The 26,770-nt window shown below is 44.7% G+C and overlaps 1 protein-coding gene across 3 annotated transcripts; it reads right to left on the bottom strand.

Moving 5' to 3' along the window:
• Positions 1–10,547: 10,547 nt before the first annotated feature.
• Positions 10,548–25,710, bottom strand: rps6ka4 (ribosomal protein S6 kinase, polypeptide 4). Of its 3 annotated transcripts, XR_012926176.1 has the most exons (18): positions 24,704–25,710; positions 23,287–23,358; positions 22,853–22,920; positions 22,481–22,631; positions 21,740–21,855; positions 20,357–20,464; positions 20,166–20,246; positions 19,763–19,866; positions 19,138–19,288; positions 18,849–19,010; positions 18,120–18,245; positions 17,397–17,530; positions 17,039–17,303; positions 15,783–15,974; positions 15,422–15,581; positions 14,400–14,563; positions 11,102–12,570; positions 10,548–11,068 (listed from the first exon to the last, which is right to left on the bottom strand). XR_012926176.1 is itself a non-coding variant. In XM_076020198.1 (17 exons), the coding sequence occupies exons 1-17, from the start codon at positions 24,789–24,791 to the stop codon at positions 12,364–12,366; spliced, it is 2,349 nt and encodes a 782-aa protein (XP_075876313.1). In that variant the 5' UTR covers positions 24,792–25,710; the 3' UTR covers positions 10,548–12,363. The 3 variants fall into 3 exon arrangements, 2 of the variants coding, with proteins under 2 accessions (XP_075876313.1, XP_075876314.1); XM_076020198.1 differs by having other exon boundaries at positions 10,548–12,570; XM_076020199.1 differs by lacking the exon at positions 24,704–25,710 and adding an exon at positions 23,547–24,263 and having other exon boundaries at positions 10,548–12,570.
• Between the last annotated feature and the right edge of the window lie 1,060 nt (positions 25,711–26,770).

Here is a 26,770-nt window from a genome sequence, read left to right as displayed (position 1 = left end):
GCGAGCCGAATGCTAAATATTCTGTGTTCTCGCGTTAAGTGTGTGTCTTGTTTGAACTACCTGTGTAATTATGCCTGGGAACAAGGCGCCAAAGTAACTCTGAGACGACGCACACGGAGGAGGGGCTGAATAAATAATGAGGCTCCCATAATACAGATTTCTTCCTGCCATTGTGCCCCATCGCCGCCAACATCTATCCACCCACACACACACACACACACACACACACACACACACACACACACACACACACACACACACACACACACACACACACACACACACTTCCACGGCTCCTCCTGCATTCAGCTTCTGAAGCGTTTCACCGGCAATTACTTGGTGCACAGGCATGCGGGGGATGCATTTCATGTCTGCTTCAGCGGCTTTTTGCCGGCTTCAGCACATATGTGGCCCATAACCGTGTTGTTGCGGCGGAATAGTGGGGCAAAGCGCTGGCCGGGAGCACTCCGCTGTATAAATATCGGCTCGGAGCGATTGAGCGGCTGATAGCGGGAAGCGGCACACTCCCCACAATGGAGGGGATTGTGTTTTCCGCAGCGGAACGTCGGGGCCTCGTGCCCCGTAATGGCACTCGTGCACGGCGAGGGCTTGACCTAGATCACAGATAGACATGATAACGCGTGGCAGGTTGTCCTTTTGAAAGCTTTGTGGCCTAAAAGGCCTGCTGACCAGTCACGTATGATAGCCCGGCAACAGAAAGGAGTTGAGAGGGGGGCGGGGTCTCGACTCCAAATGCATCGCACTAGGCCAGGCATGGGCAAACTACGGCCCGGGGGCCATATGCGGCACGTTAAGTTTTCTAAACCGGCCCGCTGAAATCAAAGAAATTATATTTTTTCAGTGTTTTAGGAGCGTTTCAATAAAGAGCTAAATACTGTTGGCTTCAAAGACAGATATTTTGTTGTAATACTTTTGTTCATTGTTTAATTGACATTAAAGCATGTTTTCTATGTATCCCTTGATAATTAAAAAAAATTCTCCTATGAGAAACCGGCCCCTGTGTCAAATATTAGAACCCACAGTGGCCCATGAGTCAAAAAGTTTGCCCAGCCCTGCGCTAAGCTATTACTGTTTCATGGTTATTTTGCATTTTATCGCTCAGAATTATGAATATCTCTCAGTTAAGTGACTGGTGAAAGCAGATGACGGCCCTCTGGAGTGTGGATCTGCTCTGGCTTTCTTCCCAAAGGGGAGTTTTTCCTGGCCACTGTTGCACCTTGCTGCTCTGGGGGCTCAGTTGGTTTTCCTCTGATTGTACGAAGCGCTTTGAGACGCCTTCTGTTGTGACTTAGGGCTGTACAAATCAAAGTTGATTGAAGTTGATTGAATTAACGAAGCAGCAAATGTCCAAATGTGTCACCTCAGCATGTTGCGCTCTGAGCTTTCTCACGTGTTATTTAGTTCACGGACGAGAGAACGACCGTGCACGAACGGAAAGGTCAGGCGAGATGGGAAAGTGGGAATTCCAGGCAGCGCTTTTGAGAAGAGTTGTTTCAAGTTCCAGGTGGACCCAGGAGGACGCCGCTACTCCAGCCTTGGTTTCCATGGCATCTGCGTATCCGGATTATTCATAATACATGGGGACGCGTGAGTGCCACATCAAAGATGCATACCAACGGCGTATCGTTGAGACTTTAAAGGAGCCCCTCAACCAAACAAACAAAGGCCATGCAATATTCAAGTGATCTCATGTCAGGAAACTTTGCCACATTTTATTCTTTTTATTTTTTTTTGCTCCGCTCGGAGTTAATGAGGCTGAATTTATCCTCCGAGCGGTGTCATCTGAGGGACACACACACAATCGATGCGGAGCGAGAGGTTCTACCCAGCCAGAGCTTTTCCATTTTACGGCGCTCTCCTCCTCACTCTGCGTGACCTCCTCATTGACGTTAATCCAGCAGGACTTTGCTTGTTTGTGGAGGCGAGAGGCGAGGGCCAGACCGCAGGAGGAGGAGGACATCGGGCCTTTCGCTGGAGAAGGTGGCGTCTCTTTTTTTGCAGAAAAAAAGTTCATTAATCAGATTCAGATTCTTGACTTTTTTCACGTCACTCGAGTTTCTTTATGTTGTGTGTTTTGTGGTTTTCTTTTTTTTTTTTTCAAACCCCTTTATTTAATCTAATCGTTACTTATGGATTCTAATTATAACTGTTTGCATTAACTCAATGTTTCGAGTTCCATCGGCTCATTACTTCTTTTCTGTTCTCTGTTTGAACTCTGTTTGAACTGTACGCTCTCGCTTTCCTTTTGGTATTTGAAGTTCTCCTTCAGATTATGTTTCCTCGGCTTTGTTGTGCCAGAGTCGTAACAATGTTTTGTGTCGGAAGCAACAACAGCTCGTTCCGCACGGCATTTGTAAGGTGACTCGGTGTTGCCGATAGATTCTCCAGCTGTTTGCTCTTGCAAACATCCTCACTGCTCCCATCCCTGATCCTGCCTTATGTCCCATCTGAATCTGAGCGCTGGTCAGTGTTCATCTCTCTCTATAATCTAGTCTGTTAAGGTTTCTCGCTGTGTCCTGAAGCGTTTAACCTTGTCAGGGATAGGCTGGCTTCTATTAAGATTTCCTGAAAGGGTTCAGCATTACAGACTCATTTAAAGTGACTTCCATTTTTAATAAACTGCTTGCAGGCCCGCTGAGGCGATAGCGCCGCAGTGCACTTAACCATGCCGCCGAGATAGATCGTAATTCATATTGCACAAAAGCCAGAAAATCCAACCGCGTTTTTCTTTTCCGCCCCTTTATTTTCCTCATCGCGCCTTCCAGTTGACACACCCGGCAAATTTTCCAACGGCCTCCTCATCTTTCTCCCGGATAAATCTCCGGTGTCACTTTTTATGCGGCCTAATGATGTTTACCTTTCTTTATTTAACAGACTGGGATTATTTTGTTTGTAAAAGCATTGACGCTGCCAAATGCATCTATAACCGTCTGGGCAGGCTCGTTAAAGTGGAGCTCTGGCACACAAGCTGTCCCGCACATCTCAACACCACTTATTTTACATTTTTACTGCTCACTCAGGATTACACTGCCCCCCCCCCCCCTTCTTCTTTTTCTTCTTCCGTCGCTACGCGATCACGCCTAAAGATGGACGTGTGCAGAAAGGTAATGACCACATCGCAACCCGACCAGAAATGATGGGATGAGAATAAAGCGGGCAGGCTTTAACAGACATTGATAAGGGGCGATGATGCCAGAGGGGAGGGTGAGGTTAATGGAATTGGTGGAGTAAAAAGTGCAGGGGGCGGCTGGCTTCTTCGGGATGAGAATTGAAAATGCCTTCTTTGCAGCTGAATCAATACACACATTCCATGTTGCAGGTGTTGGTTACTGAAGGTTCCATTACTAGAGAGGTGAGTCGGAGGAGGGTGAGAGGTAAAGACCTGTCCGCCTGCCAGGGCTCAACACAAATCCCCTCACATTTAAACTGCATCTCCACTAGCGTCCCTGAGGGATTTTTTCTCTCTCTCTCTCTCTCTCTCTCTCTCTCTCTCTCTCTCTCTCTCTCTCTCTCTCTCCCTCTCTCTCTCTCTCTCTCTCTCAATCCGTCACTCTCTCTCTCTAAAACAGTGCACATCAGCCCGCAGCAACCAAAACACTCACCTTGCACACGCAGCCTTCTTAGTCAGCCGTGAATTTGCATTGGATTTCAGAGTCAGCCTCCTTTTAGTTCCGGCGAAACGAGGAAGTGACTGCTGCTCGCTGCGACTTGAGGGGCCAGAAGAAGACAAAGAATATAAACAGGAAGTGAGACCAGCTGCTAAAGACTTCGGCAGGGAACATGATGGCATTTACACATAAATGAACAATGAACAATGCACAAAGAAATGCAAATTTGTTTGTTTGTTGTAAAGATGTTCAAAGATGCTTTTGGAGTTTTACTAAAGGCCCAGTGTGTAAGATTTAGTAACATAGTCGCAAAAAAAAAGCATATTCAATAATTCGATGGCAGATGGTTTATTACTTATGACATTATCGCTGTGTCCATGTCGTCATTTCAGCCTCAGCAGTCACAATAATGAATTGGGATCATAAAATTGGGAAAATAAATCAGACTTTGGGCTGAAGGTCAGTAAATTCCATGTGGCGATCCTTGTGTTTCTGATGTCCCACTTGATCCAAATCCAAATCTTTCTAGTGTGGGCTGTTGTGAAGCTGCATATTATCAGCAATTGACAATAGCACAGTTAAGCTACCTGCACAGTGACTGTAGTGACCTAAAAACATACAAGTCATTGATTCCTTTTTATTTTTTTATACAGCCTCATTAAATGTCACCAATCAGCCGATGGGTATATTATGTTTCAATGTGTTTCCCAAATAGAAGCTGGGAGCTGTTGCATCACCGGCAGTGGAAATATTTCATACTGGGCTGAACAAACGTGTTCCTCTGTCTCTGACATACAGCTTCAATAGAAAGCAGCTAAGCACGAGTCCTTTCTCTGCGTTCCATTCCGAGACGCTTCTCGCCTCAGAATCCATGTGGCTTGTGTAAATGCCACTGAGAATGAGGAGAGGAAAGGTAGGAAGGTGGAAGAGGACCCACGTGCTGCAAGGTGCCTTAAAAGACGGACGGATAACCCTCACTTACTCTCCAAACAGAGGTCGTTCACCCCTAAAATACCAAGGACTGTTAATTTAGACTGTGTTGATAATCTACAAACTGTCCAAAGCGGATTAAAGCTCCCTAACTGCTAGTTTTCACAACGTTCCAACTGTAATTAAAGGAAGCTGTACGCTATGAAAATGTGCTGACCCTTGGGTTAATGAACCTCTTCATCATAATGACACAAACAAAAAAAAAAGCATAGCCGCTGATGAGGAAATTGACCTTTTGGTGCGAAATTGATGGTTCACCTTTAAATTTACTGTCAATTTGCTTAACGCGTAATCTTTACGGCAAATTATATCTTCTCTTGTCCAAAATTTATCATGCTTTTGCTGTCATGGGCACTGCCTGGGTAATTTTGGGCTGCGGAGGGACACAATAGTGGGACCGTCGCTCTCTGCAGAAGTGTGATCAGCTCTCCAGGCGTGATGGTGCGACTGCTAAATGTTTCCTCCCGCGGTGTGGCCACAGCGCTTTACTGGAAGGGAGCGCATTCTGTTCTTGGGTCACATCCAAACCACACAGGCTGCAATTGATGATTCTGAACAAATGCTCCATCCGGCTCTGTCTTTTGTCCCGCTCGACAGATTACATTTATTCTACACCCATCACGCAAGGCACGGATTGATTCCATGAATGACTAAATTACATATTTTGATTCATGTTAATCGTCGCTTGTCAGCTGCTCGCCGGTAGCAGTTGCAACTGCGAGTGCCCGGCGCCCCACTGACCCCTGGTGGTGTGGCATTTGTGTTGCATTTTTCCAGCACCATGGACAGAGCCGCGGTGCATGTCACTTACCAGGGAGCTAATAAAGCGTTGTGCGTTCCTGATGGGCAACATACTGTGATATATTATCACAAACCACATACTTTAATAGCCTGTTATATATTCCATTAAGCACTGTCATCAGCTAAAACACTTAGTGTGCAGCTTTTAACAGTGGCCCCATATTCTCGGCCGACTTGCGGTCGTGCAACATTGAATTATATTGCTTCATTAACAGTGCAAGGTGAGGAAAAGTGTGTCACTGCAAAATGCCGTTGTTCACAACATCCTTAACTTTAGTGTTTTGGAGCAGATTGTTACTGCGAGTGTAGTAACACCTTTCTCTGGCACTTTCGCTGGTGTCTGGAAAACTGTTAAAAACTGTGTTTTTTTTTTTTAAATCATATGGCTATGAAAATGTTTTTATGGAGTGATTTAAAGAAGCTCTGAGATTCTTATCGTATCAACTGGGTCATTCCACATCCCACACATAGTGGAACTTCAGTATTGCAGGATTCACTTTCTCACGCTAATAAGTGTCTTTAGTCTGTCGCTGAACTCCCCAGAAATGAGTAAACTGTACCCAGTTCTAGAACACGACCCTTTGTGATGTCACAAGGGGGTGTTTTGCCCTAAACCTCCTCTCCAGCTCACACGACGTTGTTGTCCATGTCCCCTCCTAAATGCGTGGAAGGTACAACAAAGTTTATGCAGGAGGCTGAATCCAAGTGTTTTTCCAAGGGACCATAAATACAATATCTCACATAAGATGCAGATTTCTGGAGATCTCCTGGGTTTTGGGGTAATTAATCGTGTCAGGCTGCGCCACAGAAGTTTGGGGCGAGGACCAAAGATTCTCTAATTAATATTTACTCCCTCCATAAATCTGAGAACTGTTTCAAACAGCTTTGTTAACAGAGCCTCTGCGCTTCCCCAAAGCTTTATCGACTTTTATCCTCGTTCTGCATGAAAGCGCGCACTTTATGAGTAAATGTGTTTCTGTCAGCAGAGACACAAGTCTTGCCCTTCAGGAAGTGCAGCTGTTTGTGGCCGATGCGGTGCCAATAACACTGGCCTTTGTGCTGCGGCACACTGTCAGTGGAGTGTGCGAGGCGGAGAGTTTGATTAGCCCAGAGGCTCTGCGGTGAATTCAGCCGCTGCCAGCAATCAATGACGGGGTCTGCAAAGCATGCCAATCAGTTTTATTGGTTTCTCCTTGCTTTGTGTCATCACACGCATCATCGCCGCCAATGTAATGCCGCCCCATGCGGCTTGACGGCAATGTCAACTCACGGATCTTGACTGAAATGACAACTTATCGGCCGCGTTGGGCGAATTTAGCCACTTTCGCTCCGGCACCAAAGAGGTGACATTGGCGATAAGGGGCGGAACATCACAGCAGCAGTTGGATGGGATGAGATCAGCAGTCTCATTACTCTATATGATACTGTATGTTGAGTGTCAACCAGGCATGGGCGAACTACAGCTCGGGGGCCATATGCGGCCCTTAAGCTTTTTACTCCAGCCTGACAAAAGTAAGTAATAAAACAGCCTTTTCAGTGTTTGAAGAGTCATTTCAATAAAGAGCGAAATACTGTGGGGCTTCAAAGACACATATTTTGCTGTAACACTTTTGTTCATTTTCAGTTGACATTGCTCATGATTTCTAAATATCCCATAATATTTTCTTCCTCCTATGAGGTGGGTCACCAAAACACTCCATTTATCTGCTCCTGCTCCTTGGTCAAATTTTAGAGGCCATTGCGGCCCACCAGTGAAGTTTGCCCACCCCTGCTGTAGACCCTGCTGCCATATTGGACTTTTACATAGTAGCAATGACCCCATAGAATACATTTGGGGTGTTGCAAGCATTGATGGGCTTTCTGAGGATGTTTGGACAAACCATCTTTCCTCCCTCTGCAGGATGTGATCATTGGAGTCCTCCAAGGCAATAATGACTTTAACAGATACTGATCAATTTGAAAGTGTACAACATCCTACCGACTACTCTTTTTCGACCGGTGCCATCTATGTCCAACTGGAAAGTCTGTCTCTGTACAACGTTTTAGGAGGCCAACAACACCAACAATCAGCCACCAACAGAGCAGCCTGGAGGTCTCTCCCCAGACAATTTAGCCCCCCTGTAACAACCCTGTAACGACCCTGCGATGGGGCAGTTAACCCATAGACAGGACCACCTCCAAGGTCTGAACTGAGAAGGCCAAAAAATTTGTAGATGTGAAAAAGCCTTTTAGGTGAAAAAACAAACGTCTTCAAGTGAACAAGTCCAGTCGCCCTCAACTCAACACACTCAACAGACCGAACGTGAAAAGTTTTGAAAAACAGCTGCTCTCGAAGCATCTGCCCCATTCTTTAAAAGCTGCGAGTGTCGCAGTCACTTCCTCTATTTGTTTTTCATCTTGTTTTACTGTCAAGTGCAGCCTCAAGCAGTCACTTTCAGCTTTTGTAACAAATAGAAGAAATTCTAAATGCTCTGAGATGCTCCAAAAATGCTTGGAGTTTGAGAAGATGGATGAGAAAGATTTAAGAATAAAATCTCTGCAATCTAACTGCTTAGCAAACTGTTTGTCCCACAAAAAAAAAGAAGAAAAATTGCGAATTGGCAATCACTAACGATTAATGGCCCATGATAGAACATGAACACTGAGTGTTACTACCCCAAACCATCTGTTATGAGCACCAGAGTTGTTTACTCAAGCCTTGCCGTCCCCGTGATCACTTCTCCTCCTCCTTCTCACTACCACGAACATTTGACAGTAAAGTGTCTTTTAGGGGCTTCTCGCTGGTGGCGTGAGAATAGGTGTAACTTAAGGTGAAGATTTAATGAGGCGTCTCGTCCTGACTGATGCAGGTCCTGTGTCATTAGGTGAGGGCACTGTGTCCTCCAGCATCCTGCCCTGTGTTAACCGTGTCCTGAGCAGCTAATTGCTGCCTTGTCTTGAGTGAGCTTTCAAAAAAGGCCCCGGCTTTTAGATAATAATAATTTGAAAAAAATGCATTTTAAACATGAATAATGTTCTTAATGTCCCAGCGAGAAATACTGGAATGTTAATAGAATTTACAGACGTAACTAAATGGTAGAAGGGAAGAACAAACGCATCCAGACTAAAATGAGTTATGGACAGCCCTTAGAAGACCCCTGGTGGTGAAATGATCATATTGCACGAAATGGAAAGATAAAACCATAGCAAGTCTCACAACAGACGGCAAATGAGCATGAAATGAGGTACAGTCTTTTCAAGGATGTGAATATTACAAATACATGTATAAGATATATAAAATAATAGGCGTAATAGGTTAAAGAAAGTACACGGAGCCCTGAGCTCAGGAAGGTTTTCAACAAGAGAAAAGGTCTTTGTGAGCAAATCAAGTGGAAGGCGTCCTCTGGTCTGTGATGAGGGCATTTTTGTTTAAACACGACTGTTCTAAAAATGACAGACAATTCAGTTCTCACTGGGAGCTTTTCAAAAACATGGCTGAGAATCAGATAAAACAAAAGATGCGGGGGGGAAAAAATCTTGTCAGCATTTAACTTATTCTTTTGGTGCATAATGAGAGAGAGGCGGGAACAAGCTGGAGGGAGCAGATGAGGGAGAGCGAGCAGATAAAGGGTAAAGTTTCTGCGAACATTATGACGGCGGCTGCCGGAACGTAAACAGATACAGAGATAGATTGGGGTTTAAGCCATATTTAAATGACAATGGAGGCTATGAAAGCCTCTGCATTTAAAATAAACTAATCTCAATCAGTGGTTGAAGGTTCCGTCCCGGCAGTGAGAGCCGGAGGAGCCGAATGACAAGTGCTGATGCCGTTTAAATGGCTTCAGTCAAATGAAAAGGTTATCTCACTTCCTGTTTAATTTAGTAGGCCTGCTCTGAGCACCGGCGTTTTGAGTGGATATCTGCCCAGCAGATTAGAGCCAGGGCCTGTCAGAGAGCCCAGTGTGATCCTTCAGGCCGAACTTCATTTACATCTGTTCATACGCACTTCTATGCTTTGGTTTTGATTCTGCATTACACACATCATTTATTAATGTTTTCCCACAAAAGAGCTAAGCCTCAGTTAACCTAGAGTGACCTGGCCAAGGCAGCAACATAAACCCTAGCTACAACAATAGACACAGTGAAACAGTAGTGACATTACACAACACTGCAATCACAAGAGCCGGGAACTCATTTCTTTTGAAATTACTGAATTCCCCTGTTTAGAAGAAGAAACATTGCACACACACACACACACACACACAAAAAAAAAAAAAGAAACTTGTGCCACAAGAAAAATCAGCACTCTGCAAAGAACCTCCGAGTGTCCAAAGACAATCTGTGAGAGAGGACAAACAAACTCACCCGTGTGGCCGCACGGGACCAGATGAAGTGGAGCAGACCCCTCCCACATCCAAAACACCTTCCCTCTTCCTGGATCTACAAGACAGGCAGCTGATTGGCCAACCACAACACCTGTTGTCTTCCACCCAAGACAAGAAAAAGTGAGCCCTCTTTTTCGAAGCAATTCAAAAAGTTGACAAGTGTCCAAATCATTTATTTATTTTTAAATTTATTTAAGATTTGTAAATTATGTGAAAGGTGCTTCAAGGTTAGGCCGTGAAGAAAAAGGGAAACTGCCCTGGATAACAATTAGTATCAAAGTATTAAAACCTTTGTTAATACCAGGATAAGTAAGAAAAAAGGTCAAGTCTCATTTGTGTTGGTTTAGAACACAGTATACAAAATAAATGTAAGTTTGCAGTGAACTTTAATATTTATTTAGCAAGACATCAAGAGTGCAGAATGCTCTGTCACAGGGTCTAAATTAGGAATAAAACTAATTAGGATGGATTTAGGAAAAGAGAATGCGTGCTGTGTTAAAATGAATTTGAATTTTATTCAAGGCATTTCAGAGAAAATTTACAATACACCCAAGACACAAGACAGCGTCACGTTGTTTGCTTTTTTTTTTTTAAAGAAATATTTATTTTGCACCAGCCAAAAAAATTGGTGCAAAAGACAAAATTCCCAGTTATGACATTGACAGTGCATCTCAGCAAAATCAGAATGCTCAAAAATAGGAAAAGAAAAAACAAAAAAGGCTATCTACTACAAAGAATGACAAAACATCACCAATAAAAGTAGTTTGCGAAGTAGAAATCACAACATTAAAACACAAACGACCAGTTACCATTCAAGAGACAAAAGCAGCAACAGCATTAAAAAAAAACAAAACAATACAGTAACTCGCAATAATGCTTAATGTTGTACATACACAGGAGGGGAAAAAAACAAAACTGTCTCAGCGTCGTTCCAGCACTGCACATGCTCTCACACAGATATGCAAACACACACACACACACACAGTGCTGGTGGACAACAAGAGCAAAAGTAATCATCAATCCCATTACCACAGCATTAGAAATCAATTACACACAATAAATATTGACGGGGGGGGGCAGAGCACCTTTAAAGCTGAAATGTGTTTTACTTGTTGGGCGACTGTGCAACACGTAGAAAAAAAATCAATAGAAACAAAATTACACCAAGACACTGGTATCCATATAACACAGCTTTGAAAAATCATTAAACATTTTTTTTTCTGCTGTAAAATCATCTGAGGCCAGTACATACTGGGTACATACTGGGTACATACTGGGTACATCCTGGGTACATCCTGGGTACATCCTGGGCCTCACGCAGAGCCGTGAGAAAGTGGCTCTGCTGCGTGAGCTGCAGAGAAAAGCCCTAAAACGTTCCATCGGCGTATCAAAAATTCTTTGTATCGCATGGCTCTGGTCTGACCTGGCAACAAGTTACTGCTAACACTTTTTTTTTTCTTCTTTTTTCTAAAAAGAAAAAAAAAAAAAGACATTTTCAACTCGAGCAGCAGAATCACCCAATTGCATTCTGGCTCCACTCTTGGTGTAACTGCCCATTGAGCTCTGTAGCATTAAAAAAACACATTAAAAGTTCATTTTTTAACAAGTCGTGGGAGGAGATATGTGTATATTTAAAAACAACCCCAAAAAAAGTTGATACCCATAACATCGAGGTTTTCATGCTAGAGGTTCGCAGGCGACATAATAAAAGCAAGTCATTTACAGCAAAGACGAAGAGGAAGAAAAAACCCCAGTGATGTATTTACAGGTGCTACTGTTGGACACTTGTGGGAATACTGTAGGAGAGCCAACAGCCGCGGAGACGAGCTCCACACTGCCATCATTGAGATCTGTACTGTTGCAAGTGAGCTCAAAGTGCAACCCCACGTCTTTTTAAGGAAAAAAAAAAAAGAGCTCATTTTCATCCGCATGATCATTTACATTCTCTGCAAATAGTGCAAACACACAGGTATTCGCTTGATATATATATCTATATATATACAACTAAGATAAAGAAAAGGTAGGATTCCTTTAGAGCCTGTTTTTTTGCAGAGCAAGTGTTTGATATGTTCCACGGCACTGAGGGCCAAATTTTCACTTTCAGGAGAAAAAAAGCAAACAAAACAGAAAGCATCCTGCTCTTAAAGGGTCAAGCTGCGTGGCCACGTGCAAAATGTAATTACTCAACGGCTTCATCGATGCAATTTCTGCTTTTTCTGTAAAATATGGCTTAGGCTCATTTATGGCTCTTTTTTCCCTTTATCCCTATTCAGCCAGGCACTGATTATTAAATATATATGTTTTTTTTTTAACCCACAGTGAAAAATAGGTAAAATTCTCATTTCTTTAGTTTTTAGTGTGTCGTAAAATTAAATGCGGGTGGGCGTGAGAATACTGAAAAGGTGTGTATTCAAACCTTACTAAAGGCCACAGAAAAAAAAAGACTAAAAATCTTCTGTTCCATGATTGAAAATAGTCCGTCTGGGAAGAACACAGCATGATAATAATAAAATAATAATAATGATAATGGGGTGGGGGGTGTATTTCTACATTGAATCAGTCTTTGTGATGGTGGATGACTAGCTCTGCTTGGGGCTCACCGCCTCCTTCGACTGCACCTTGGCTGCAGAGGCCGAGGAGGAGGTGGAGGAGGAGGAGGAGGAGGAGGAGGAGCTCCACCTGGTCTCCACGCCGGTGCTCGTCATCTTCATCTTCCGCCGCTTGGCCAGCGGAGCGTTGTCCACGCTTTTCAGGAAGAAGCCTTCCCTCTTGCCGCGGTTGAAGGCCTGCGGGAGAGAAAGCGCAGGGAAACCACAGTGAGCTGAGAGCTTCGGACGGCCGTTTCCGAGGGGTGGTGAAGGGGCATCGCTGCTTGACGGCGTCACCTTGTGGCAGGGATGCAATGGTACAGTTTTTCGGTTTGGTGTGCATCACGGTTTTTGGGCCACGGTAACGGTACGGTTTCGATATCTTGATATAAAACTGCTCTGACTAGCAAAGGCAGTATAGAGGTACATCAGAGTGTGCACTGTCAGATCAAATTAAACAAACACAAAACCACACCATTTAAAAATAAGGTTTACGACCATCCAATAAAAATGAGCAAGAAGACATTTTCACTTTATTGGGCTTCTTTTTTACAAATGTTGAACGAAATTTTTTTTAACACTATTTTTTCTATTACACTCGTTAATATTAGAAAATGATCTCAGTGATCTAATGTTGATACGTCAGGTAAATGCACTTGTTGCGTAACCTGCGTGCGCCCTGACGCAGATGTCACGAAAACGCAGAGTGGCACTAAAACAACGGAGGAGAAACATTAGCAAGTTTTAGGACCATAGTTGGACTATAGTTATTATCTTAATCTGCTATATTCTATAGTTGGATTATAGTTATTATGTTAGGCTGCTATATTCTATAGTTGGACTATAGTTATTATCTTAATCTGCTATATTCTATAGTTGGACTATAGTTATTATCTTAATCTGCTATATTCTATAGTTGGACTATAGTTATTATCTTAATCTGCTATATTCTATAGTTGGACTATAGTTATTATCTTAATCTGCTATATTCTATAGTTGGACTATAGTTATTATCTTAATCTGCTATATTCTATAGTTGGACTATAGTTATTATCTTAATCTGCTATATTCTATAGTTGGACTATAGTTATTATCTTAATCTGCTATATTCTATAGTTGGACTATAGTTATTATCTTAATCTGCTATATTCTATAGTTGGACTATAGTTATTATCTTAATCTGCTATATTCTATAGTTGGACTATAGTTATTATCTTAATCTGCTATATTCTATAGTTGGACTATAGTTATTATCTTAATCTGCTATATTCTATAGTTGGATTATAGTTATTATGTTAGGCTGCTATATTCTATAGTTGGACTATAGTTATTATCTTAATCTGCTATATTCTATCGTTGGACTATAGTTATTATCTTAATCTGCTATATTCTATCGTTGGACTATAGTTATTATCTTAATCTGCTATATTCTATAGTTGGACTCTAGTTATAATCTTAATCTGCTATATTCTATAGTTGGACTATAGTTATTATCTTAATCTGCTATATTCTATAGTTGGACTCTAGTTATTATCTTAGGCTGCTATATTCTATCGTTGGACTATAGTTATTATCTTAATCTGCTATATTCTATTGAGCTTGCAAACAGAGAGACGCACGGGTTAATGTGGTAAATCCATGTGTGTTTCCTGCAGTTGGCACTTGGAAGTGACATTAGCTTATTAAGGCTGTTTGCAACCACCTTTTTGACGGATTGAAAAGCCGTGCTCAAAGACATGTTGGTCTATTTCATGCGGCTGAGGCGAGTTGTGATAATTGATGCGGTTGTGCTGGAACTACACAAATGATTGATGACTGCAGGACCCGCTGGTCGTCAAAAACCTGCGCACTTCTTTTCTGCGCTGCCAAGTGGATCTACTTGCACAACCTGCGCGGCTGTGCAAAGTTTTGATGAGGTTCTGTGACTGGCCGAAATTTACCGCAACACCGTCGCTCGCCGTTGCGTATTGGACCGAACAGGTTGTACCCAACGCTTCGGTAAAATACCCAATACTGTCGCCTCCTACCTTGTAGGTGGCGTTGACGTAGGTGCGGACGGTGGGCCCGCTGGACTCCAGCACGTCCGGCGTGCACAGCGGCGTGGTGGACATGGCCGCTCCGCCGTGCAGCCAGCTGTTCTCCTTCAGATCTGAGAGTTTGAGGCGTCTCTCTGGATCCACTGTCAGCAGGCCTGGAGGCGGGAGACGGGAGAGAGGGACGTCAGTCAAAACCAAAGAGGAGGTGGAGACAAAACTGTCCGAGGCCTCCGAAGCCGTTGAAGGAAAGCAAGTTTTTCCTGAAGTGTCGCTGCCAGGTGGGCGTCAGTAACTGATATTCACATGCTGCTGACGGTCAGCATCTGCAGGGAGGCTGAGGTGGCAATAGTGTCCACCTTCTGTCCTAAAGTAAGAGTGTGTAAAATAATATTGTGGTCAAAGTCCTCATTCAACTCCATTACTCAAGTAAAGGTAGGAAAGCGCAGGTTGTGAAATGTACTTAAGCAATTCTTTTTCTGCAATTAATGAAACAATGCGTTCGCTGTTACATAGAAGTTTGCACTTTTGATAACAACAACCAATGTTATTTTCTACATGTTTTTCTCTACTCTGAAAATGTACTGAACAGTGACCTCAAAGCTGAGCTACTCTAAAATAATCTCCCTCTTAAATATGATCCACTTTTCAGAGTTCAAACAGCTCCACTTCAAGCAACACCTACTGCAGTAATAATAAGTGAATTACTTTGACCTAACTTTGTATCTTTGAAACACTTTGAAACACACAAGTAAAGAACAGGTTTTTTCCCAATCTAAGGAGTAGAAAGTACAGACATTTGTGTACAAATGTGAAGTGCAGATACCCAAAAATCTACTTAAGTACAGCAACAAAGTATTTGTACTTAGTTACTTCCTGCCGCTGGAGGCAACGAGCTTCCTGGGATGCAGTCAAATGAAAAATATACTCTCAAAACCTGCATGTGCACAAGACGTGCACTTCTGTAGGGAAACAAGTGCGACTGCCGGTGGTTGTTAGTTAAAAGCTGAGGGCACCTTTGACGAGCTCCTTGGCGTCCTCCGACACGCCCTTCCAGGCCTCGCCGTCCAGAGAGAAATCACCCTCCTTGATCTTCTGCATGATGTCGGCGGCGTACGACGAGGTCACGCCGCGCTGCTCGCTCTGAAAGGGCACCTGGCCCGACAGCATGGTGTACTGATGGCACACACACACACGCGCACGGACACACACACACACACACACACACACACACACACACACACACACACACACACACACACACACACACACACACACACACACACACACACACACACACACAGAAACAGAGAGCCATTAGCACTTGGCTTCACCTCGCCGACAGGACGAGAATTAGCGACTTGCGAGTGTAATTACCAGGATGACCCCGAGGCTCCAGAGGTCGCAGGCCTTGTCGTAGCCGGCGCTCTCGAAGAGCTCGGGCGCGGCGTACTGCAGGGTGAAGCAGGGCGTCTGCAGGGGGGCGCTCCCCGCAGGGCAGAGGCGGGCGAACCCGAAGTCGATGACTTTGAGCACCGAGTGCTCGCCCTCGTCCGAGAACAGCACGTTCTGCCAAAGAAAGGAAAACACAGTCACAATGGCTCGGCGTATTTACAGTCGGGGCTCCGCGGAGACAGCGGGTTAATTACGAGTCAAAAGGCTCTGACCGCCTTCCAAGAAAGGGGGTGAAACAAATTAGAAGACGGAGGAAGAGAGAAAGGAGGAGCGCAAAAATGAGTGGCGTGAGACTGTAAGCGGAAGAGCAAAGAGCCGCAACTCTCACACCTCGCTGCACGAGACGCAGGGAAACTGAACTGCCGCAGCCGACGCTCGACTGCTAAGCGCATTTAGATCGGCATGGAAAATAAAAGTTTACGCGATTACGACGGACGTGCGTGGAAATGGTCGGGCGGGACGAAAAGTTAATGGCTGCTTCTTGGCGCCGTCCGTCATTCACAGTGTTTTAATACGAGATGAGAGGCGTCCCTCTTCACTTAATTAAATCCCGCAGCCAGTTTCAATTCTGCAAAAAAATAAGGCGTGCGATAAATCTGCGGCGCTCATTTTGAAAAGTGCCGCCGTCCACTGTTTACCTCCGATAAATCCTGCGCAAACGATGTTGCAATTTAAGCCGGCTGACGTCCTCGCACTTCAAAACCACTCTGAAGTCGCTGCGTGTTTAGCTTCGCTTAACCCTGACGAACCACCAGCGGAAAAATCCAGAGACAAATAAAACTTCAGTCTGGTCTCTTCAACTCCCAACCAATTACAGGCCTGATTATTTTGTATGTTTGTTTAGTTTTCAGGCTGTTTTTTTTCTTTCGAGCGGCCGTGTTTACTGAGAATTCTCAAGGCCGAAATGCATTTTAGCAGTGAACTGCAATTAATGCAGCTGCATCATCACCAGTCGTCCACTGCATTGAACTCCTGCAGCCTCAATCATCACTGACACGGTGTGTGTGTGTGTGTGTGTGTGTGTGTGTGTGTGTGTGTGTATATATATATATTAGGGGTGGGGAGAAATATTGATTCTTAGATTAATCGCGATGATGACATTGCCAATTAAGAATTGATTCACAAGTGTATGTGCTTTTCCAGAACGATCATGAGGTCTTCAGACGGCAAACACCCACCTCCGGCTTCAGGTCCCTGTGCACCACTCCCACCTCGTGCATGAAGCTGACGGCCGACACCAGGCTCTGCAGCAGCTGGCTGGCCTCGGCCTCGCCGAACAGCTTCTTCCTCTTGATCCTCTCCAGCAGCTCGCCGCCCTGGAGGAGCTCCATCACCAGGTAGGTGTGGTACTGGTCGGAGTAGACCTCGTGCAGCTTGACGATGTTGGGGTGAGACTCGCACTGCCTCAGGGCGGCGATCTCCCGCTGGGTGTTGGTCTCCATCCTAAGAGGGCGGGAGAAAGCGACGCGGTGGTGTCAGCGATGACTTTAAAGGAATTTCCGGCAGTGAGAAAAGCGGGCGAAGCCCCTCGCTCACCTGCGGCTGACGATCTTGACGGCAAACTCGCGCTCGCTCTGCTTGTGTCGGCACTTCCTGCACACCGAGAAGCTGCCCTCGCCCAGCGGCGGCCCGCTGAGGCACAGCTCGTAGTGCTGGAAAAACTGTGACTCCTGAAGAAGAAGAGAAAAATGATTTAATAGATGTGACATTAGTTCAGGCATGGGAAAGCTATGGCCCGGGGGCCATATACGGTCCATTAAGCTTTTTAATCTGGCCCACCAAACTTGAAGATTTTATTGTAATGACTGCTGATCCTTGTGCATCAACCGGCAGAAAATTACTGATTTTGTGTTGCTGAAGAAACTCCTCATTTGCGCTTCTTACGAAGCGTGGCTGCACAAATTTGTCTGGCACAGTTTAATGGGACAGCCATCGATGAAATGAGCGGATGCACTTTAATAATGGATTGTTTTTTTCTGAAGACTTTATTAAATATTGCACAGCATTTGACAGGACACGGTGTGCAGAAGGCCGAGCCAATTAGGAGAAGAAACTCCTCTCTGCCTTCCTGTCTGCGCAAGTCAACTCGCACCACCAGCCTGTTAAGCTGCCCGTGATTCTTTTCTTTTTTTCCCCCGCACTGTAGACTGGAGACTGTAGCCCTTGCATAAAAATCTGTCCGGCCTCATTTAAACGAGAGTGATGGCCCTTGAGCTCGAAGCAGAGAAGCGGTGAGCAGGAGCAGCGGCAGCAACCCACCTCCAGCATGGCGCTGCGCTGCACGGACGCCGAGCCCGGTCGATCAGCGCCCACCTGCGACTCCAGAAAGTCTCCCATGACTGCGTTCTTATCGAACAGGATGGACGGGGCGATGAAGGAGTAACCCTGGACGAATCAGAGGAAAAAAAAGATTAAAATCTAGTTGATTTAGGGCCTGTGCGTACAGATTATTTATCATTTAAGGAGGCCAATCAGAGCGTGCGTCTGAACGGAAACCTGAAAAAAAAGGCTCTGATCTTGATGATGAAGAAACCATTTTTATTTTGTTTATTTATTTTTTTTAAATTCTCCAGTTATGCGGATTCTGCATATTTGTATTTCAGATGATGTAGCTAAAAACTTAATGTAAATTCCTCGTTGGGACGTAAACAATCTCGAGACATTGATTTTAACAGTTTCCTTTGTGGATGTTGGGACACAACAGACTTCTGCTGAAGGGGGATCAAAGAGTTCACGGCCACTAAAGACTCCCACTGCAGTGAAAAAGAGCAGCGTGTTCTCTCCAAGTAGAAAATGCTCATTAGTGATGAGATTCCTGTTTCAACACAGTGGTCCATGAAGAGCCACACACACAAACAGTTTTGCTTAGTTTAAGGTCATTTTTCCTACGGTCCTCATTCCTAGTTTCAGCAAGAGCTTATTCTAAATGATGAACTTTTTTTTTGTTTTGAATGCAGTGTGGAGGTACAGCCGTGGAGAGGAGCCGACCTTAAAGAGGCGTCCGGTGCTCGGAGGCGTGCTAGCGGGAGAGTAGACGGGCTCCATCCCAGTGAACTCCTCGGCAAAGTTCCCCACGTCCAGCTCGCTCTTCAGCTCCGGCTTGAACGGAGCCGCCACCTTCTTCTGCGCCAGGTCGTCCCAGTTCAGGCCCTGGTCGGGGGAGGAGAGAGTTCGGGGTGAATACAGAGAGGGCGGGTGGAGTGGGGGGTGGGGGGGGGGCAAGGTCGGAGTTACGGGATAATGCGGTGTCAGTGAGAGGGGTGGGGGTGGGGGGGACCTTGAAGAAGGCGTGTGCTTTGATGTCCTCGGAGCCTCGGGGTCCGGAGCCCAGCCTCCGGTGAGGATCCTTCACCAGCAGCTTCCTCAGCAGGTCCTGGGCGGTGGCTTCAATCATGGGGGGGTACGGAGGGTCGCAGCGCAAAATGCGTCTGACGGAGGGAAGAATGAGATTATTGCCGAATCCAACACATTGTTTCACAGAGTTCTGGAGTTTCTTTCCAATCGTGTCTGAAGGCCTTTTCATTGAAAGCACAGCACAAGAGTCTTATATAATGTTTTTTTTATTACATTGAACGTCAATCAATCAGCAAGCCTGCGTTTAACAATGCAGTGGTCCCGCCTGTCGTTATGCACATCTGCACAATCACCAGCTCTGCTTTTAATTTCAGCTTGTAGTCGCTGCCGCAGCAGCTGCGGGCTGAGAGGCGGAGACGTCAGGCGGGATTCAACAGCCGTGCTCTGTGTGTAACACGCAGCTTGTTTTATTAAGGTCACCGCTGTCTATCAAAATCAAGGGTTTTTTTCAGCTCGGGGAGAAATCGGAGCAGGCAGCGGCGCCGCTGAAGTTCGCGGCTTTATTTCAATTATCTGAGAGCGGAAAGTGAGGAGACTGCGGCGCTTACTTTGACACCTCGCTCTGGGAGTTCCTCTCTCCCTCCAGGGTGAAGGGCGACGCTCCCGTCAGCAGCTCAAACATCAGGATCCCCAGGCTCCACCAATCTACAGACTGGGGCAGGAGACAGGTTTCAATACACTGGCAGAAGTCAAGTTTGTCAGGCTGCCTTTCATCCTCCGTGATCCACCATCTTTGAGCTTCCGTCGTCTTTGACAGCACATCAAACCCACACCAGTGATTATACTTTTAAGGTGATTGCGTAGTTACACACTTCAATCCCCCCAAATTTGCGATGCTCAGATTGAAATTGGCTCTGCCTGTAATTGGAACGAGCGCGATTACGTTCTGAACGTGATTTCGTGTGGGAAGGTGAGCGCACGCCTTCGCCTGTCACGCCGCAGTGTAATTACCTTGCCGTGTCCCGCTTTGCCTCTTATTATTTCCGGTGCCATGTACTCGATGGTGCCGCAGAAAGAGTAGGTCCTTTCCTTCTGCAACCAAGACAGTGAAAACAAAGACATGAGCCTTTTCCAAAACACAAAACAACACCAGCGTCGCGGCTGCCGCAGCCGCAGCCGCAGCCGAGGGAACAACAACGCACCTCCTCCTCCAGAAACTCCTTGCTGAGGCCGAAATCCGTCAAAACCATGTGGCCTTCGCTGTCGAGGAGAATGTTTTCCAATTTGATGTCTCGGTACACAATCCCAAGCTGGAGGAGAGAAAAAAACACACAGCCGCTTTCAATAGCGTGTGGAGATGTACTACTGTAGATGTACTGGCTTGTTTATTTCTACATTTAAAGGACAAGGCCATAAAAAAAATAGGCTGTGTTGCATTGTGATTGCTATCAAACTTTTCCACAAAAAGAGCAACAATGACCTCACCTTGAACCTCATTCGATCAAAGGAACAATAAAAAAAAATAATAAAACTGCCTCAATTAAAAGAAATGAAATCAGAAATCTTTTATTTGAAATGATAATAGTATGATGTGCAAAGAATCTATTTCACCACAATTATCTACTGAGAGTACATTGACGTAAACAACCTTGAACAGGCACAGGCCCAGCCCTCCCTCTTTACCGTTTATTACACATCCTTCAAACACAACACGCCCCCAGAGTCAGGTGGGCTCTCGGTGCCAGAGTGTGAGTGTGCAGGACCAATGTGCAGGCTGTCAAATGATATTAGAGGGGCTTTATGCATAGGAGTCAAACTCTGGTCCGCAGCGTCATTATATATGGCCCACGAGGCAATGCAAAAGCACTACTAGAGCTGGCCTGCCAGTATTAAGTAGCACATATACGTACATGTACGTACAGTACGTAGCTAATGCTACAAATCCCAGAATGCTCTACAAGGTACTAGTAGAGCAGTACCACTGGTACTATGGTGCGTCAATCAGGACAGTACGTTCATTAAGGTATATTATTATTACTTCATTGGTTTATTGTTGTTATTTTATCCATCTATCTATCTGTCCTCTATCTATCTATCTATCCATCCATCCATCTGTCTATATGTATTGTTAGCCCGTGGGAAAAGGTAACTGATGAAGTTTAAATCAGAAAGTTGCAAATACAAATAGAGGTATACGATTTGTATTTTTATTTTATTTTTCTATGTGTTTTTATCCTAAATTCGATTTTGCGTGTGTGCAATATTAGTCTAATTAGTCTATTAGTCAATATAAGTCTAAAGCAGAGTGTAGTATTAAGCTCAGCTTGTTCCATATTCAGGTTGAAGCAAAACTCTTTGGGGTCCATATGAAAGGGTTCACTGATCTAACTGGAGGAAGATTTTCTATCAATAAATATCAACATTGGCCCCCGACTTTGTCCAAGTTTTACATTTTGGCCCCACTGTGTATTTGAGTGCGAAACCCCGGGCTTAATTTGTGGGCTTGTTTCTCCACCTACCAGCCACAGAGTCTGAAATGTGTGAGTGTGACTTTAAGCAGAGGCAGCAGCAGCAGTAGTACAAACCTTATGCAGATGCTCCAGAGCCAGGATGATTTCCCCGATGTAAACACGCACGGCCTCCTCGGGGAAGTGATCCCGCTGGTACAAATGAGTGAACATCTCCCCGCCGCTCACATAGTCTGCACACACAGAAGGACAGGTTGTGTAAGTAGCCTTGAAATACATGATAATGAGGGCAAAGAGGGCAAAATTAGCCCTCTGTTTGCAGCGAGTGGGGGAAGCCGATTGAGTTCCGGTTCCCTGCTAAATCTGACGCTTTGTTGACCTTCAGCAGGCGGTCTGAGGAAGAGGACTGTGCCCTTTGTGACATCACAAAGGGGCGTTTTCCAGCGCTGTATTTTTCAACACACACGCTGAGCTCAGCCAATGAAATAAAATACAGACGTTTCTTATTTCTGGGAGTTCTTTGATGAGTCAGACACACAGACTACTGTTAGAAAACTTTGGTAAAAGGACTTCTGAATAATACGCAACCTCTAAAGTCTGATCAGACACAGAACGACCTTGCAGAGGAAATGGGGATCACACAATCGGTGACTACTTTAAATCACTTTTTGCGATGTCAGCTTTTGCTCTTTTACTTTTATATTCTCACATTTTTTATGATGCAAGACCTTCGTGCCTTTTCTTTTTTTGGCCTCCCTGTCAAAGAAGTTGGTGTGCTCTGTTTTTAAAGGTGTTATTAGCATTTTCTTTTTTTTTTACCAGTGGGAAGCTTCTCCCGTGCAGTGTTTCATCACTCACCCAGGATGAGGTGCAGCTTGCTCTGCGTCTGAAAGGCGTAGTGGAGCGTGACCAGGAAGGGGGACTGGCGGATGTGCTCCAGCACCTGCCTCTCAGTGCGAGTGTGCTCCGTCGTCTTGGCCTTCTGAACGATAGCTGCCTTCTTCAGCACCTGGGGGAGCGGCAAGAGACCTTGCTTGAACGCTGACAAATATTCAAACATCTGTTGCATTGAAAATATAAAGTGGAATAAATATAAACCAATGAAACATTGTTTGTTTTGCGATAACCGCATTCACGGCTCAAATTGAATTTGTTTGAATGTGGACATTAATATGTTAGATTCATCCAAGTGCTTTTGATTTGATGAAGGGTTCCCGCCGTTGCTCTTACCTTCATAGCGTAAAGCTGGCCTGCATCATGGCCGCTGTTCTTCCTCACCAGGAACACTTTTCCGTAAGCTGCCAGAGAAACGAGCAAGTCTATTTTTCAGCTTTTAGAATTAATTAGTGCTCGACAAATAACCTGAACGTGTGCCACATTCATTCAGCTGTTGCTTAGCTGCTCCCCACTCCTTCACAGGCATTCATTAGCGTTGAGTTACGACCACAGCCTGCTGTCGGTCCCCTGATAGCTTTTGATTTAAATGGCTCAAATCCCAGTGCCCAGAATTATTCTACAGTGGCATCAAACTCTCCAGGGACACTTGAAGACTGGTGGTAATTACTCATGAGAATGTTGCAGACAACATTAAATCGGACCGTGGCGGATGTTCAAGTCATTTCAGCTCGAGGTGGATTTATATTAGACTGCGTGTAGACTCTTACCTCCAGTGCCCAGAACTTTGAGCAGCTCAAAGTTTTCGATGCCGACTCTCTCAGTGTGACCTGTGAGGTTAGCTATTGGAAGAGGGAGAGAGAAAGAGGGACGTATATTATTTACTATTTATATTTAGTTCACAGCCACAACGTGCACCAATCATCTAAAGACCCTGCAAAGACTGGTCCAGGGTGAAACAGCCAGACAGGCAGTATTATTGAGAAGTTGACCCACTAATTCTGCATGTATGAAACGCAAACAATATTACCGTTGGGGGTTTTGCTAAGCATGCTAGCACTGTCTAGGTCCTCACTAGTCCAGGTCATTTTACTCTTCAAGTCCTGACTTGTAGGCGGCTGGACTGTTTCCTTGGTCGCTTGAACAGGCTACAGCTTCACCATCCAGGAGGCTTCTTCTGTTCCATACTCGGTCCAGGGAGACCTGGGTACTTGACCAGAGCGGGTGGACACCTCAAGGGGCGGTCCCGAGATCACTCCCGACCAATTGGAACGCAAAGTTACTTTCTTATGTTGATAGGGTGAAACCCATCAGCGAGTCGTTATCCTAATGACTCGAACGAGGTGTGTTGCCCCACCCTCTATAAAGCTGCAGGATGTTCCCGGGCGTCATGTGAGTCGTTAGGCTCACAAAGGCTGCGGAGTGAATCAGAGTGGAGTCAACTCCATAGAGACTTGACGGCTGCACAGTGAGTGGCTGAAAGTTGCGGCTCGTAGGCCTGATCTTTTGTTCAAGGCTAATTGAGTTTAGATGGATCTCCAGTGTTTTCCATTTCACATCTTTTGGGACGCGACATTCAGTGGCACTTTAACCTTTCACTCATTATAGAAATGCAAATTCAATCACTGATACACTGGTCTTTTTTTTTTTTTTTTTTGGAGCGACAACCACTGGGACTTTAACCTTTAAATGATCCCTTGGTGTCAATTTCCATTCCTCATAGAAATGCTAATTTAGCAGTCATGGTCATTGAGACAGATACAGTTGTTTTTGAGTCCTACCCCTTGCACTTAAACAAATGTAAACACCCCAAACAATCAATCAATCAATCAATCAATGAACCAAAGGATACTGACACATTTATTTGCTAAACATGCAGAGACATCCCGTGACCTGACTTTCAGCTTATTGAGGAAAACAGTTAGCAGCAAATGTGCAATGTCTATCATATTGTGAAAGTCTACAGATATTTTTTGTTGATCGTGGACTGAGGCACTCAAAATAGTGACACCAATCTTTTGTGACTAAACAAGGACAATCATCAGCTGACAAATTTGGACTGGCTTGACAATGCTTAAAAGGGAAAGGTGAGCTTCTGCCATTCAGTACAATCCGTGTTCTGTTGCTCTGTGTCATGTTCATCTTATACCGCACATTAATGTTGTGTCTGCAGGATAACTGACTTACCATTGGTGATCTGATGCTTGACCGTGCAGGCCTTTTCATTTGTCTGTGTGTCGGAGTCTTCACTGCTGTCAGAGGCGTCCCCGGACATCGTACAGTGTTTCGGAGACTTTGTTTTTAAAAGAATGAACTCGGAGGAAACCCGTTCGTAGTATTTAGAGACGCTTCATAAACATGCACGACTCGCAGCCAAACTCTACGCCCTGTGGTTTTGCATTACACTCTTCTCAATAATGGGACAGTGGTGCGTTCTGAACAATAGTGCTCCACTGACATTAATCCCTTTGCGTTTGATATCTTGGTATTTTGCATTATTCACATCATATGGTGGCCAAATTCAGACTGAGGACACATAAGCGGGGCAATTTTTGGCCGCAGGTTATCGACTGTATTTTCTAGTTAGGAAATTAATTTTCGGAAAGATTATCATGACAGATTTCAAGTCACTGTTTATGTTTGTGAGCAAAGTTTAAGTGGCTAACGTTAGCAAGAGTCGCTGAACATTAACCATTATTCATAACTTAGCGGACATGGTTCCAAATAAGCGACAGTTTAAAACTGAGTTATAACACACCTCTAATGCCAATGCCGCGCAGACAGGACCATTTAAAGGGCGAACTACAGCCGCAATGATAAGCGCTATCCATACATTTGAAAACTAGCAACAAGCTAGCAGCTGTTGCTCGTCAAAGTTTGAACGTTAGCTAGCGCTGATGTTTAGTTCACGATCGCTGCTATTCAGCTTCTCAATCACTCAGCGGCAATCAATCATGTTGGAAAGGCCAGGGAGAGTAACATCACTTCTCTACCTTCTCTTCCTGCGCCAAAGCGAGGCTAGTCTTTCCTCCATTGAAATGGGGGACATCTAGGTCTCAGTGGATGTTTTGAAAAGCAGCGAGCTAACTGCTAAAAACCAAAGATGCTTTCGACACAATCTGGGCGACGCTCAGTCACGTGACCACACTGCGTGGGCGGAGCCGTGTCTTCGGGGAAACTGGCGCAGATGGTCTCGCCTGCGCTCTACTTCTTGGTTCTATCTTTCAGAATGAACAAATGCGCGGATAAATCTTTAGAGTGTACAACACTTCCTTTGGACTCAAAGTAAGAGCAAGGCCCACATCCTCAATGGCAATTTTCTTTTCATTCCGAGAGCCATACATTTCTAACCATGAAAGTTAGAAATGTAGTTGTGCAAGTTATTCTGTGGCAAGACACTGACAAATGTGCTGAATGGACGAGTTTCGTTTACACGCACTCACACCCGTACTCACCTCCGCTTGTTTTGAATAAGCAACACTTTTAAAAGACTCTTCTTATTAGTATTAGTAGTAGTAATATTGAAGATATATCAATATCCTGTGTGTCAGAGATCGGATTATTTAATAGACCAAGTTTAGGTGCGATTCATCTAAGGTGCCAATATGACATGGCACTCACTTTCTACGCTGTCATTATTTTTTTTACATTGTAATACTTGGAAATAAATCACAACTCCTCTGGCATACATTCAGATACTGTATATTTCACAGTACAACTATTTGCATTGGTACATTTGACTCGTCTCCCCCACCGTGCTCTCGTTTCCTCCGTTTACTCTGTGATGGTGAACACTGCCACAATCCACGTCGGCTGACTCGCCTGCTGTAGGCAGAGAAACACCACTGTGGAAATGTGACATTCATCTCTGCACAGCCACGACTCCCGTTCAGAAACCACTTTGGTGCAACAAAGTGCTGATTTGGTTTCTGCTGCACGTCCCTAAGTCACTTATGTCTGAAACAATCTACATTAAGCACTGCTCTGCTGGGCAGAAGTCACGAAAGGCAGTTTGGTGCCCTAGCACTTTATCACAATCCAACACTAACGATGGAGTCACTAACCCTTAACTAGAAGATTTCTGTGTTGTTTTTAAATAGTTACTCAACCATAGATGGTGTTCGACAAAAATAGCGGAAGTGGACCTTCAATCAAGAGCATCTTTCACACTCTTCCTCTGACTGATGAGGGCTTGACAGAGGCACAGCTTTACCTGAAATCTGTAAGTTCTACACAAACAACAACAACACGGCA

This window comes from Nelusetta ayraudi, unplaced genomic scaffold (genome assembly GCF_046127955.1).
Source record: "Nelusetta ayraudi isolate G7.1 ecotype Tasmania unplaced genomic scaffold, CSIRO-AGI_Nayr_v1 ptg000011l, whole genome shotgun sequence".
Taxonomy (NCBI): domain Eukaryota; kingdom Metazoa; phylum Chordata; class Actinopteri; order Tetraodontiformes; family Monacanthidae; genus Nelusetta; species Nelusetta ayraudi.
The sequence above is the reverse complement of the archived record's forward strand: the minus strand, read 5'-3'. Positions and strand labels throughout refer to the sequence as shown.